The sequence below is a fragment of the Cetorhinus maximus genome, chromosome 10 (assembly GCF_964194155.1).
Source record: "Cetorhinus maximus chromosome 10, sCetMax3.hap1.1, whole genome shotgun sequence".
Taxonomy (NCBI): domain Eukaryota; kingdom Metazoa; phylum Chordata; class Chondrichthyes; order Lamniformes; family Cetorhinidae; genus Cetorhinus; species Cetorhinus maximus.
Genome location: NC_135888.1, coordinates 130,560,172 through 130,575,900, shown reverse-complemented (window position 1 = coordinate 130,575,900; position 15,729 = coordinate 130,560,172). Strand labels below are relative to the sequence as shown.

Sequence of the window (15,729 nt, the reverse complement as noted above, 5' to 3'; positions counted from 1 at the left end):
TGGCAGAATCAGACAGAGTCAGCATGGATTTATGAAAAGGAAATCACACTTGACAAATCTACTGGAATTTTTCGAGGATGTAACTAGTAGAGTTGATGAGGGGGAGCCAGTGGATGTGGTTTATTTGGACTTTCAGAAGGCTTTCGACAAAGTCCCACATAAGAGATTAGCGTGTAAAATTGGGGATTGTGGGTAGTGTATTGAGATGGATAGAAAACTGGTTGGCAGACAGGAAACAAAGAGTAGGAATAAACTGGTCTTTTTCTGAATGGCAGGCAGTGACTAGTCGGGTACCGCAGGGATCGGTCTAGGACCCCAGCTATTCACAATTTATATTAATGATTTAGATGAGGGAACTAAATGTAATATCTCCAAATTTGCAGATGACACAAAGCTGGGTGGGAGGGTGAGCTGTGAGGAGGATGCAGAGATGCTTCAGTGTGATTTGGACAAGCTGAGTGAATGGGCAAATGCATGGTAGATGCAGTATAATGTGGATAAATGTGAGATTATCCACTTTGGTAGCAAAAACAGGAAGACAGATTATTATAAATTGAGAGAGGGGAATGTGCAACGAGACCTGGGTGTCCTCGTACACCAGTTGCTGAAGGTAAACATGCAGGTGAAACAGGCGGTAAAGGCGGCAAATGGTATGTTGGCCTTCATAGCGAGAGGATTCGAGTACAGGAGCAGGGATGTCTTCCTGCAATTATACAGGGCCTTGGTGAGACCACACCTGGGATATTGTGTGCAGTTTTGGTCTCCTTATCTGAGGAAGGACGTTCTTGCTATAGAGGGAGTGCAGCGAAGGTTTACCAGGCTGATTCCTGGGATGGTGGGACTGACATATGAGGAGAGATTGAGTCGGTTAGGATTATATTCTCCGGAGTTCAGAAGAATGAGGGGGGATCTCATAGAAACCTATAAAATTCTAACAGGACTAGACAGGGTAGATGCAGGAAGGATGTTCCTGATGGTGGGGGAGTCCAGGACCACGGGTCATAGTCTGAGGATATGGGGTAGATCATTTAGGACTGAGATGAGGAGAAATTTCTTCACCCAGAGAGTGGTGAGCCTGTGGAATTCGCTACCTCAGAAAAGTAGTTGAGGCCAAAACATTGTATGTTTTCAAGAAGGAGTTAGATATAGCCCTTGGGGCGAAAGAAGTCAAAGGATATGGGGAGAAAGCGGGAGCAGGCTATTGAGTAGGATGATCAACCATGATCATATTGAATGGCGGAGCAGGCTCGATGGGCCGAATGGCCTACTCTTGCTCCTATTTTCTATGTACGTTTCTATGTATTTAAGGTGGGAAAATACTTTCTCTACTGGAATCAGCTTTCAGGAGGCTGTCCAGGTGACGCTGGGATAGGGTGAAATAGCTCAGTTACCAACCTCTCAATGGGTCTAATCCATACTAGATAGTTGATATGGAGGTTTACAGTGAATCCTACAAAAAGGATTTCATCCAAAATCAAACACCTTTAAAATTGATATGGTGGAACTTGCCCTGATGGTACTTACCTGTACAATTATCTTCCTTTATTTCCAATCTTTCACCACTGTGCTGTCTCATTTTCATATCTAAAATGGGAATCATACTGTTCATTTAATGTGTGTATTCTTAACTTCATTGAATCACTTCAGAATATTAATCCGACTCTTGTCGGCTGTTTATAAGCATAACATGTAAGAATAAATAATGCTCAGAAATTCCATGTAATGTCTACCTTCTCCAATAATTCTTCATTGGTTTAAATGTATGCCCTAATTCAGCTGCAGCAATTCATTTCTTGGAAGTCAATGACCTCAAACATGTCATAAACTGATCCTTGACCTATAGGTACTAATGTGCCTCAGATTTACTTGCTAGTTATACTGATTTTCAGATGTGGAAGATGTGCTTTTCCCTGCCTCCCTAAAATGGATTATTTGTGTTCCTACTCCCCATTTTAACAATTCTAGCATTGGTTGAAGTCTTTAGAGGTTTGAAAGGAATTGATAGGGTAGATAGAGAGAGTCTAGGACAAGAGGACATACCTTAAAATCAGAGCCAGCCACCTGAGAGAGAAGTTAGAAAATGCTGCACGCAAATGGTGGTAAAGAGTGGAACTCTCTCCCAAAAAAGCAGTAGAAGCTAGCCCAATTAATAATTTAAAATCTGGATTTGAAAGAATATTGTGTTATTTTGTAAAGAATGCTGGGAGTCTGTGTCTGTGTGATTTAATTAAGCTGGGCAAGAGTTTGACAGGAGTCAGGTTGTCTGGGGATTTGGAAACATGACAAGGATAGAGGCTGAAGTACAAGTAAATAGGTTAGATCTAACATTTGCATTTTTAGATAAGCTGCGAGGTTGTTTGAATGTCGAAGGGGAGTCAGAGGCAACAAGGAAAATGTTTGCATCTTGCAGGAGTTCATAGGTAAACAAGTAGCGAGGATATAATATTTTATTAACCCAAATGCAAAGGCAAGATGGAAAATGAAAGATCTCATTTTTGGAAGTTTGGGTTTGAATTTCAAAGTAGTGCAAGAACAACAGGGCTGAGATGAAAGGGAAAAAAGGTGTATTAGAGTTACTGTGGATAGCTGGTTTTTAGCTGTTAGGCTGGATAGCTGTTGAGCTGGAGATGGCTGGGGCTGTTTGAGCTGTTGAGATAGCTGGAGCTCTGGGCTGGGAGAGGATGCAGTTTGAATCACCCATCCAGTCAAGCCAGAAAAGTCTTGGGCTGCAGCAAGCAGTTTTATTCCAAAGTGGATTCCACCACAGAGTGAGAGAGGGTAAAGGTCATGTGGTATACCTTTATTGCATCTACAGCAATCTGCTTTGTGTAATATTACTGGATTTCATATTTAAACATCTATAAGGGAGTGTTGCCCGGAAAGTGGTTACTTGGGGGAATGTTTTGTAAGACTAACCTTAAATGTGTAACTGTAATCTTGTGTGCTTAAGTTTTCTTTTATTTTTTGTTAATAAACCTTTATTTCCAATTTTAAAAAACCCAGAAGTGTTACTGGACCTCTTACTGTTGAGATCAGTATGTCTTCTTCTCGTCATCAGAATACAAAAAAAAGCTTGTGGCTGTAAGCCAAGTTTCCCCATGGGATTTGGTTTGCGCAGCAATTGACACTGGCCATGGTCATAACATTACAAGAAGTATTTAGGAATATGGAGAGAAGGCAGGTGGATGGAGTTAAGATACAGATCAGCCATGATCTTGCTAAATGGCATAACAGGCTTGAGGGGCTGCATGGTCTCCTGCTGTTCCTATTCTTCTTTTTAAACTCATTCATGGGTTGAGAGTGTTGCTGACAGGTCAGAATTTATTTCCTATCCCTAATTGCCCTTGAGAAGGTTGTGGTGAGCTGCCTTCTTAAACTGCTGCAGTCCATACAAAGTGCTGTTAACAAGGGAGTCCCAGGATTTTGACCCAGTGACAGTGAAGGTACAGTTCCAAGTCCGAATGGTGTGTGACTTGGAGGGGAGCTTGCAGGTGGTGGTGGTGGTTTCATGCATCTGCTACCCTTGTCCTTGGAAGGTGCTTTGGTGAGTTGCTGACGTGCATCCTGCAGATGGTACACACTGCTTATGTCGTGAGCCGATGGTGGAGGAAGTGATTTTTAAGGTGGATAGGGTGCCAATCAAGCAAGCTGCTTTTTTCTGAATGCTGTTGAGCTTCTTGAGCATTGTTGGAGCTGCACTCAACCAGCAACTGGAAAGTGTTCTATCACACTCCTGACTTGTGCCTTGCAGATGTTGGACAGGCTTTGGGGAGGTTGCGAGGTGAATTACTAGCTGCAGAATTTCCAGCCTACTGCCCTTGTAGCTGCAGTACTTATGTGGCTGGTTCATTCAAGTTTTAGATCAATTGTAACTCCCCCCAGGATGTTGATGGTGGAGGATTCAGTGATGGTAATGCTCAAGAGGAGATGGTTAGATTCTCTTTTGTTTGAGATGGTCATTGCCTAACACTTGTGTGGCTTGTATGCTATTTGCCAATTAGCTTGATTGGCACCCCATCCACCACCTGAAACATCAGGTCCTCCACCATCGGCACACGACAAAGCAGTGTGTACCATCTTCAGGATGCACGTCAGCAACGCACCAAGGCTTTTTCGGCAGCACCTTCCAACCCCTACACCTCTAATACACAGTACACATTTATGGGCAGAACACAGATTTATTGTTGCCAATATGCTACAACTTTGGAGAGAGCTACTAATCAGTTCACTCTTCTTAAATGTATCAAATCAATGAGATAATGAATAGTTATTAATGATGGCAGTCACTGTGTGCACCAGAAAATCTATTGGCCACCTTACTCTGGAGACGCCTAAGATTAAACACAGATATAGAAATTAATCGCCCTTGCTGAGTTTCAAACCAGAACAATGTAATCAAGGGAATGCCATAATCCACTTATTTTCCTACATTCCTTGTCTGTAGCCATTAATCTACCAGCCTGCTATCCATCCCTGCATGACTGAATTCCTTCAATCCAATGTTTCATATAGCACAAATAAATCAGATTGTAAACCTATTGTGAAGCCAGGTTTGTAAGCAGTTAATGGATTAATGTAAATACAAGTTTACATTTAAAAAGAAATCTGACTGGATTAAATGTGTAAACTCTGCATGAAAAGCCACTAATCCAAGATCAGTTTGGTTTGACTGCTGAATCAGTTCTTATTGGATCCAGCGGAAACAAGTGGGTCCCATCACCACATGGTACAAATGTCCTGTAATAAATCACATCATCACCTTGTGAAATTCAGAACAAATGACTACGATTAATAATGGTCGTGGTCATCACTGAATAATTAAAATGGGACTTGGTCCTCAATTGATTGATTGATTTTTACTAGGTAGGACTTGAACAGGCTTTGCCTGGTACACTAATAAGTCAACATGGTTTAAGTTAAGTAGCCAACTAGTTAAGCGAGGAAAATCCTGTCTTGTAACACTCACAGAGCACATGCAGGACACCTAGACACAGACAAACTACAAATCAATATAATTTGAAACGTCACCAGGAAAACAGCATGATTTATGAAATAAAAAAGGGAACTGACTGAATACTTACTCATCTGCTGCTGTGCCTGTGGTTGCTTTGATTATCATGTAGAAGAGAGTGAGAGCACTAAGCACACCAAAACTTGCGATAATAAGCCATTCTTCTGTTAACAAAGGAAAGGTAAATCACTCTGGGAAGTTTGTGAAAAATGACGTGATTCCCCTATACAGCAGCAGTGGTGGCAGCACAAGTGAGCATGTCTAGGAAAATATGGATCAGACAGTAAAGCAGAATCAATGATAGTGCAGTGTGAGGAAATGGCAAGCAAGATTGACAGGCATAAAAAAAAAACACATCATTTATAAATATTGGTCCTATGGTACATCCTCTCAACAGCATTTAATGGTGAACAATTCTAAATGTTACAATTTGAAATTATTCCCGAGTTTGTACATTTGCAAAATGCAACAGGAAAAGACCAAGGATGTAGCTAGCTAGTTAACTCTTCTGAATTACATTATCCAGCCGTCATTCAGTTACAATAATAACTTATTCATACAGTGTGTTAATGTCCAAAGGCACTTCACAGGCATGCAATAAGGCAAATTTTGACACTGATTCAAATAAGGCGATATTAAGGCAGATGGCCAAAAGCTTGGTCAAAATGGTAGGTTTTAAGAAGCATCTTAAAGGAGGAAAGAGAAGTAGAGAGGCAGATGAAATTTAAGGAGAGAATTTTAGAGATTGGGTCCAAGGTAGCTGAAGGCACGATCACCATCGGTGGAGTAATTAAAATCAGGGATCCTCGAAGCCAGGATTAGTGGAGCGCAGGTATCTTGGAGGGTTGTGGGCTGGAGGAGATAGGGAAGGGCAAAGCTATGGAGGCATTTGAAAGCAAGGATGAGAATTTTAAATAAAAGCTAACAATGCTGGAAATGCACAGCAGATCAGGCAGTACCTGTAGAAAGAAACAGAGTTGACGTTTCAGATCAAAATGAGCTGTTCTGATGAAAGATCACCTCAACCTGAAACATTAATAAAAACTTTGTTTCTTTTTACGGATGCTGCCTGACTGCTGAGCATTTCCAGCATTTTTTGTTTTAATTTCAGGTTTTAAAAAATATTTAACCTTTCATGGGATGTGGGCGTCGCTGGCAAGGCCAGCATTTTTTGCCTGTCCCTAATTGCCCTTGAACTGAGTGTCCTGCTGGGCCATTTCAGAGGACTGTTAAGAGTCAACCACATTGCTGTGGATCTGGAGTCACATGTAGACCAGACCAGGTAAGGACACAGATTTCCTTCCTTAAAGGACATTAATGAACCAGATGGATTTTTACAACAATCAATGATAGTTTCATGGTCACCATTACTGAGACTAGGTTTATATCCCAGATTTTTATTAACTGAATTTAAATTTTACCAGCTGCCATGGTGGGATCTGAACCTATGTCTGCAGAGCCTCTGGATTACTAGTCCAGTGACAATTCCACAATATCACCATCTCCCATTTCCAAAGTCCACAGTACTTTGCTTCTGTACTAATGAGAATTGTAAAATTTTGTTGTTCTTTGACTGGCAGCCAACACACAAGGGGCACGGGTGAGCTGGCTTGGTGCAAGTAAGGACATAGGTAGCAAGGTTTTGGATGATCTCAAGTTTGCAGAGGGTAGAATGTGGGAGGCCTTCCAGGGGAGTGTTGGAAAAGTCAAATCTAGAGGCAAAAAAAGCATGGCTGAGGGTTTCTTGTAGCAGACGAACTGAGGCGGGGCAGATTTGGGCAATGTTACTGAAGTTATGAAAAAAATGTTCAACAGATCCTAATTTGATTTCTTTAGGAAAAAAAAAATTCAGTTAGATTTCATCATGAATCTGCAGGTAGATGAACCAGTTGCAATGTCTCTGTTCTCAGTCTATCCTAAAATTAAATGGTCACAGCCAGGACTTTCTTATTGCCAATGCAATTCAATTCAGTGTCCACAAATGCACAGGAGATGGGAAACAGGTTCTTGTTCCTAATCATAAATGACCTCCAGTTAAAACTGCCGCATGTATATACACAGTTACATGCAACAGATGAGATCAGAATCAGACAAGCTGTGATTCCACATCATCAAGTAGCCAGCTGACACTCACCTTCCAGGTCAAGAGTGAAGAGTCATCACTTAAGCAAAATACAGGAAGGTTACAAGAGCCTGTGGAAGCAAATCCCAAGCTCACGTTGCTGGAGGAAACACACTCAGAACACTTGTCACTCACACACAAAGATTAAAGGTGAATACATAAAGGACAGTCAGAATGTGAAAACAGTGCAAGACTTGATAGACCATCAGTATTCTGCAATTTTAGTTCGTACTTTTAATATACAAGTGATACAAATTTTACGCAGATGCACCTTGTGAGCAGCAAACCCAATTAAAAACAGACTTCACTACACCATTGAGATAAATAGGAAACAGCACTTTTCCCTCATTCCCAATACTGTTCCCAACATACAACCTCAACCCAACAGTTCGGCACTGTACAGGGTTCCAGGCAGTCCTGACTTTTCCACCTGACATGGCCAGCCTCCAACCAGTTCGTATTTTCACAAAATTCAGAAATGAGAATATCTCGTCTCAGGAGGTCAAAGTGATTTCTCACCAGGTTATTTTGAGAGTTGTGGCAAGGATATACAAAAGAGTGGATTGCCCCTTTTCCTCCCCAAATATTGATGTTAGCGACTGAATGAGAACACACTGAATCAGTAATGAAAGTCAGTTATAATTACAGTTTTGGGGACTTATTCTGAAAATCCATTCACTTTTCAATCAAAACCAAAATGCACTTGCCTAACCATAAATGACTGTTGCCTCAAACATATGGGGATTATACAGCAATCATGTACAGAAATGCAACAATAACATACTAAATCTCAGCAGATAGCTATAACTTGATATCAGTTTAGTGTCAGCTTGCTCAGTTGGTACCAATTTTAGCCTGCAAGGCAGAAGATTGTGGATATAAGCCCCATATCAGGAGCTGAGTATATAATTCAGATGGACACTTTATGCACTAATCCTTCAGTACTGCATTGGTCAGAGGTCCTATCCTTTGGATAAGACATTAAAACAAGGCTACTCTGTCTATTCCAGGCAGGGGGAGGGGCATGGCCACCACCTGCCCGCTCCACCCACCCCTGCTGTGATTTTTTAAATTCATTCATGGGATGTGGGCATCGCTGGCCAGGTCAGCATTTATTTCCCAACCTTAATTGCCCTTGTTCAGAGGGCATTTAAGAGTCAACCACATTGCTGTGGGTCTGGAGTCACATATAGACCAGGTAAGGACAGCAGATTTCCTTCCCCTGAAAGACAGTGGGGTTTTGATGACAATCGGCAATGGTTTCATGGTCACCATCAGAATTCAAGTTTCACCATCTGCCATGGTGGGATTTGAACCCGGGTCCCCAGAGCATTATCCTGGGTCTCTGGAATACTAATCAGTGACAATACCACTATGCCACTGCCTCCCCACTGCCTTTGGCCACTTAAGGGTCTCCTCCCACCGTTGCAGAAATTTTGCCATAGCAAAGGAGGGAGGTGCCAAACGTAAATGCTGGCCTCTCACCTCCTCACCCTGCTCAGTGACATCCTTGATCTTGGCACCAGGGATGCAATATGCCATCTTGGATTCACAGCTGCTGCCACAGAAATGCCCATCAGTTACCTTAACTATTGAATCCCCCATCACTAATGCCTCTGTACAGCTGAGGCAGCCGTGGTGCTGTAGACTAGATTCTGGCTACACACCCTAGAGGAATCATCACTCTCACCTATATTCAGAATGGACTACTGGTTGGAGAGTGAGATGCACTCCGTCTGATCCTTTTTGACTGCCTGGCGGTCACCCATTCCCTATCTGCCTGCATACCCTTAAGCTGCGGGGTGAGCACATCTATAAACAAATGTGTTATCCACAAAATTCTCAACCTCACGTGTGTGCCACAGTGACGCCACCTACTGCTCAAGCTGCTGCCACTCACGACATTTGTTCCACATTGCTCCATTCGATGACTCTTACTTCACATAACAAACACAGCTGTCTTCACAAAAAGGGAAGCTAATGATGGTGTCACAGTTAAGGAGGAAGAGGGTGAAATATTGGATGGGATAAACACTGTAAAAAAAAGTATTAAAAGGTTTGATGACTTACAAAACAGATAAATTGTCAGATGAAGTATCCCAGGCTGTTGAAAGAATCAAGGGAGGAAATTGCGGAGTTTCTGACCATCATATTTTAATTTTCCCTGGCTACAGGAGTCATGCTAGAGAATTGAAGGATGCCAATGTTATACCATTGTTCAAAAACAGGCAGGGATAATCTGAACAATTATATGCTAATTAGGTTAAATTTGGTTGCGGGCAAGTTATTGGAATCAATTCTGAGGGACAGCACAACCTTCATTTAGAAAGGCATTATGAGGGGCCTTGATGGAGTAAATAGGGGTGACCTATTTACCTGGGCAGAGGGGTCAAAAACCAGGGGGCATAAATTAATCAAGGAAAGTCAGCAAAGATTTGTGAAGGAAAGGTTATGTCTGATTGAAATTTTGGGGAAGTAACAAGTGGGATTGATGAGGGCAGTGCAGTAGGCTTTTGACAAGGTCCTACATGGCAGGCTGGTCAAAAAGTAAAAGCCCTTCAGATCTACAACTGGCTTTGTTCCAAGAAGCAAAGGGTTGTTTATGTGTCTGGAAAGGCTATTACCCTTGGGGTTCTATATGGCTCAGTACTCGGTCCCTTGCTTTTTGTAGTTGATATTAATGATTAGAACTCAAGTATAGAAGGCAAGATAAAGAAGTTTGCAGATGATACAAAAAGTGGCCATGTGGTTGACAATGAGGGGGAAAGCTTTAGACTGCAGGAAGATATAGATGGTCTGGTCAATTGAGCAGAAAAGTGGAAAATGGAATTCAACTTGGAGAAGTGTGAGGTAATGCATTTTGGGAGGTGTAACAAGGAAAGGGAATACATAATAAATTGCAAGATACTGAGTAATGTGAGGGAACAGGGGGACTTTGGAGTGCACGTACACAGATTCTTAAGTTGCAGGATAGGACATGTCAATAAGGTGGTTAAGAAAGCACATAACCGCAGCATAAAATATAAGAGCAGGAAAGTTATGATAGAACTGGTTAGACCACAGCTTGAGTACTGCATATAGTTCTGGTCACTACATTATGGGAAAGATCTGATTGCACTGGAGAGGATGCAGAGGAGATTTACGAGGGTGTTATCAGGGCTGGAAAATTTTAGTTATGAGGACAGATTGAATAGGCTGGGGTTGTTTTCCTTGAAACAGAGGAGGCTGTGGGATGACCTAACTGAAGTGTATAAAATTATGAGGGGCCTAGCTAGAGTAAATAGGGATGACCTATTTACCTTAGCAAATGCTTCAAAAGTCAGGGGCATAGATTTGAAGAAATTGGTAGAAGCATTAGAGGGGAATGAGGAAACATTTTTTCACCCAGAGGGTGGTAGGAACCTATGCCTCAAAGGGTGGTAGAGGGAGAAACTCTCACCACATTCTAAAATATCTACTCAAAAGTCTTGACCTGCAAAACTATGGATCTAGTGCAGGAAGATGGGATTTGGCTGGGTAGTTCTTCATCGACTGGCACAATTTTAGAAAGATATAGGGGAGAATTTTTGGCTTGGCAGATGGGGACGGGGCCCACTCGCCAAAGTGTAAAATGATGCGGGGTGACGTTGGGCGTGCGTCCCGATGTCACCGCGTGTCATTTAGATTCTCAGATCGTCAGGCGCACAGCTGAACTGTCAATGGCCTGTTAATTAATCCTATTGAGAAAGCTGCCCGTCCAACCTTAAGGCAGGCAGGTGAAGAGCCCAGGCGGCCTTTGTGTTTTTCACGGAACCTCATCCACGGGTGGGATGAGGTTTCATGAATGTTTTTGAAATCTTGGAAAAATTTTTAATAAAATTAATACACATGTCCCAGCTCATGTGACAGTTTCATTTTTTTTCCTTTATTAAACTTTAGAAACTTCAAACTAATCTCCCTGAGGCACCACTGTGCGTCAGGGAGATTTTTGCACTCTTTTGCCGCGCATGAGCGAAAGAGCGCACTCCCGACTCAGGGAGCCCCCCACAGGGAGAGCACAGTGCTTCCGGGCGCGCATCACATTGGGAGGGCTTTAATTGGCCCGCCCATGTAAAATGGCGGCGTGGACCCAATCGGGGGTGCTGATCGAATCCACGCCCGCCCCCGCACAACTCCCCCCCAACGGGGGGAAATTTCTACCCATAGAGTTGTACTTTGAAAGATGAATCTAGAAACAAGTGTTCAAAAAGTTGTTGAATAGCTTCCTAATTTTAATAAAAATGGCATCAATTATATTCACTGGTAGTGCATAGATGCGATTTACATACAACTCTTGACACTTCTCAGTTTCCTGCATTCTGTCTATATTCAGTTATCTTTTTGTGCAGTTTAAATGATTTAGAACAAAGTGAAGCTCAACAGAAGGTATCTTATACTTGACTCAGCAGTCTCTCAATTCATTTTACAACATGCCTTAAAGCATGTAAATCACTAAAAGAATGTGGAGATTTATGGTGATACTTTGACACCAGGATACAGTACTCACCTCTGCCCTCCCTCTTCAGTTATGATAAAAATATTGATGAGGGTAGAGCCACAACTTGCTTTTCTGGCCAGTGTGGAAGATATTATCAGTACAAGTGGTTTGATAGCAATCCACTCTTTTAGTTTCCAGTGGTCAACTCTAACCACAACATAGCAGTCCACTCACACATCCGTCTTTAAATCATAAGTTTGGCAGTGAAACTGTAACTAAAATAAAAGGTTGTGAACTTATTACTTCCTTAATACAGATATGTGACTTTAGATTTGGAAACATACCAAGTAAATCATTATAGATTTATTCCTATGTAGAGTGGATTCACCAACCTTATGTTGAAGGTGCAAACTCAACAAGAAGGGTTGCCACCTCTTGGTTTTTGGAGTCCAATTTTATGAGGGATATCCAGAAAGTTCTAAGATGTAGACTACAAGTCTACTTTTGGAAATAAAAGTCAGTTATTTTCCTATTGTGTCTGATATTTTTGAGGCTGTTTTTGTTAAATTTATCAGCAAAAAAAAAAAACCTTCTCAAAGTTGGACTTGGTAAAAGGTGACAAATGTATTTCTGACCACTGTCAACTTGCTATGCTTTAGTACCAAGCACAACCACCAAGAGATGAGCTGCACATTTTCTATTGGGCTATGTAAAAAAAAAAATCACCAAAAGTTGTGTTTAATACACCTATATGGAGATGTGAAAAATATGGCGCAGCATATAGGAGCAGTAATGGAGGCAGGCAGGCGCAGAATTTCCCGACTGTCGTATTGCTGGTTCCCCGTCATGGTCCTTACTTTTGGCCATTTTCCTGGAGGCTAGATCGGGTGAGGAACAGGTACTTGTCTGTTAAGTCAATTAAAAGGCCAATTAAGGCCCTCCAGTCGGGTTACTGGAGCCCCCTGTGGGTTGGGGGCACAGCAGATGCCTGGAAGTGGCTTCCTGGCAGCAGACCAGGGACATCCAGCGCCTCAGGATCACTTTGAGGCCCCGCCCCCGCAGCAGCCTTAACTACCTGGCCATGAGGGGTTTTCCTGCACAATGGTGGACTGGAAAGTGACGCCCTTTTTCATTTGAAATATCTTAAAAGTGCTGAGAGGGCACCTCAAAATGGAGGCACCCTCTCTCTCTCACCTGAAATGGCAACTTGCAGCTCCTTCAGTTCTGAAAGGCCCTTCAGCTTCAAGAGCCTGCCTGCCATCCTTAACTGGACAGAGAGCATGTCCTCTGACCACTAATTGGCTAATCCAGCAAAAGTCAACATTGGGTTACTGTTCCTGACACGATGCAGAGTCAGAACCCACATTTGATCCCAACATCAGGTCCTGACCTAAAATACAAAATCCTTTCCCTTGTCTCAGAGGTCAATCCCTTCCTTCTATCAAAACTTTTTTTTTGTCTATCTAGCAATTAATTATCAGGAAGAAACAAAAACAAAGAAGGCTACTTGACTGCAAACATTAAAGCACAGCATTGGAAAGAGCTGGTTGACAATAAAGCTACTTTTTAAAAATAAAACTTTAAACGAGGCATACTGCATACAACCATTAAGGCTGAACGGGGTAATTTCAAGGCAGAAATTACAAGTTACCCTTTGTTAAAACCACATCATAAAAACCTCCTTTGTATAACTTAAACATTTAAAGCATTATGCATCTTTGCAAAAGGATTATACACCATTAAATACAGGAGGAAGCCATTCTGTCCAGCATGCCTGTGCTAGCTCTTTGAAAGCTATCCAATTAGTCCCACTCCCTCTGCACTTTTCACGTGATACGATTTTCTTTTCCTTTTTAAGTGTTTATTCAATTCCCTTCTGAAAGTTACTATTGAATCTTGCTTCCGCCACCCTTTCAGTAAGTGCATTCCAGATCATTACAAGTCACAACATACAAAAAATTCTCATCTCACCTTAGGTTCTATTACCAATTACCTTAAATCTGTGTCCTCTGCTTATATATTACTATATGAAGTAACACGCATTAATATTAAGCAATTTATAGAGAAAGTACTTGTAACTTAGAAGAGCCAGCCATTCATTTATTTAAGTGCTCAGCAAGTCCCACATAGTTTACTATTCTTTCCCACGTTCTGAACCTGCATAATTAGCAGCTTTGCGATTTGATCAATAAGGCAATCAAGGTATTACAGAAAACTGGTAGCGTGTTAGAGCGGTGAGCAGGTCACTGAATCAGCAGTGTAGCATTGAAAGCTCAGTAGATGTCAACAGTTTAACAGATTGTTTCAATGATTGACATAATACAACAGAAAGTCCATAATTATTAAATCAATACATTTCAGTCTGATTGAAGATGAATACTTCCAAGGTAAACAGCTGTTGCATGCAAGCCATAATTCTATCCATTAACCCATTCATGTTAGGAGTATCACAAAAAGCAGTGGAAACAATTCTGGTACAAAAGCTACAAAAATGCAAAGAAAATAAAAAATAGACATTGCGAATGTTAACAGTTGCACATTATTCTAATTCATTGCGAATTTTGTAAAGTTCTTCAAACAGATAAAGGTTTTTTTTTGTTTAAAATGCACCTCAACTTTTCTTCAAACTGTCATTAAATTGGACAAAGTTTTTTTGAGTGAGAGGAAGAAGGGGGGAATAAAACAATGTCAAAATAGATGCAACTTGGTGTGGAACACGACAAAATCCTGACTGCTTAGGGTAGAGCTGCTATAATTTACAATGCAGGAAGGTATTTTCTGCCACATGGTGGCAGCAAACTTAAAAACAACCCGACATTTTAAAGCAGCAACTTCTAATCATTTGGGGCAGGATTTTGCCCTTTGCGGGGGCGGTTGGGCAGTCGACTGCCGCCCGCGATCGGTTCCACACCGTGATTTCACACGGGCGGGCCAATTAAGGCCCGCCCTGCGTGGATCACGATCGGCAGCGCTGAGCGCTGCCTGTGCGGGCAGGGGGAGGAGGGAGAGCCAGACCTAGCACACAGTTGAGAGTGCTTCAATCTCCCTGAGGCACGGAGCCGCCTCAGAGAGATTGAAGAGTTTTTAAAAAAATTAATAAAGACAGTAAAAATTTAATAAACACGTCCCCTCATATGACTCTGTCACATGAGATGTGGCATGTTTTTAGTTCCATAATAAAGTTATAATTTAATGTTTATTTGCTTTAGGAAACCTCATTCCGCTCAGGGATGAGGTTTCCTAAAAAACGTAAAGGCTGCTTGGCCTTTACACCTGCCCATCAACCATAAGGTTGGACGAGCAGCGTAAGCTTGAATTTAATTAGCTTGTTAATGGCCTGAATAAGCCTTTTAATGATCGGCAGCCGAGCAGCCGACTCCGGTGCGCCCCCGCTGAACAAAATATCGTGTGAGTGCGCAATGACGTCGGGACACACACTGAGTATGCCCATGGTCTTACACCAAAGATCAATGAATGGTTGGGTAAGCCTCCTTTTTCATTAGGTATGATGGCATTTTAATGTAAAACAATAGATGTCAAAAACATTTCTTTCAAAAATCAGAGTCAAACAAAATTCATGTCACTGGTGAAAACTAAATGTTCCATGTATTAGGAATGGAATGATTCATTCTATCACTTGATGGGATATTATTCCCATAAACCCCTGCATGCATCCTTCTTTTCAAATAAAACTAAGAATTTTGTTGGTGGCAACATCAAGGAACGGCCTGCTCCTTTGTAAGAGGGAAAAAGCAGTACTACTTTAAACTTTGCCTCCTTTAAGCAGGCATTTCTCTTTCTAATGTTACTGACTACTGAAAATCTTACTGGTTACGGTGACATTCATTTCCCTGGACCGTGGTACAGATTCTTCTTCCTGACCCAACTGTGAGCTCCCTAGAAAGCGGAGTGGTTCGAGACTGATGGAACCGTCGTTAGTCACATCAATAGGCATGGATCTCTGATTGGCTGGTGATCCTCTGACCGATCTCTCCATATCAAGCGTTGAATTCTCTGTGCAGTGCATTTCTGGCTGCAAGGGACAAATCAACTGTTTTATTTAAATACTCAAAAGCACATCATTAAACAAAATGCTTTAAAATATTTTAATCTGAGGTACTGACATCATCTCAGCTCAAA

At 41.7% G+C, this 15,729-nt stretch overlaps 1 protein-coding gene across 5 annotated transcripts in view; it reads right to left on the bottom strand.

The window, feature by feature from the left end:
* The window catches only part of rnf130 (ring finger protein 130), a 162,422-nt gene that overhangs the window by 16,372 nt on the left and 130,321 nt on the right, over nucleotides 1-15,729 (bottom strand). The window contains exons 6-8 of one of the 5 annotated variants that reach the window (XM_078551164.1): nucleotides 15,418-15,622; nucleotides 5,082-5,172; nucleotides 1,525-1,584 (exon numbers count right to left, since the gene is read on the bottom strand). In XM_078551164.1, the coding sequence (XP_078407290.1) occupies nucleotides 1,557-1,584; nucleotides 5,082-5,172; nucleotides 15,418-15,622 (324 nt within the window). In that variant the 3' untranslated portion in view covers nucleotides 1,525-1,556. Of the gene's footprint in view, nucleotides 1-1,524; nucleotides 1,585-5,081; nucleotides 5,176-15,417; nucleotides 15,623-15,729 lie in introns of all 5 variants that reach the window. The other 4 variants (XM_078551162.1, XM_078551166.1, XM_078551165.1 and 1 more) reach the window with 4 other exon arrangements.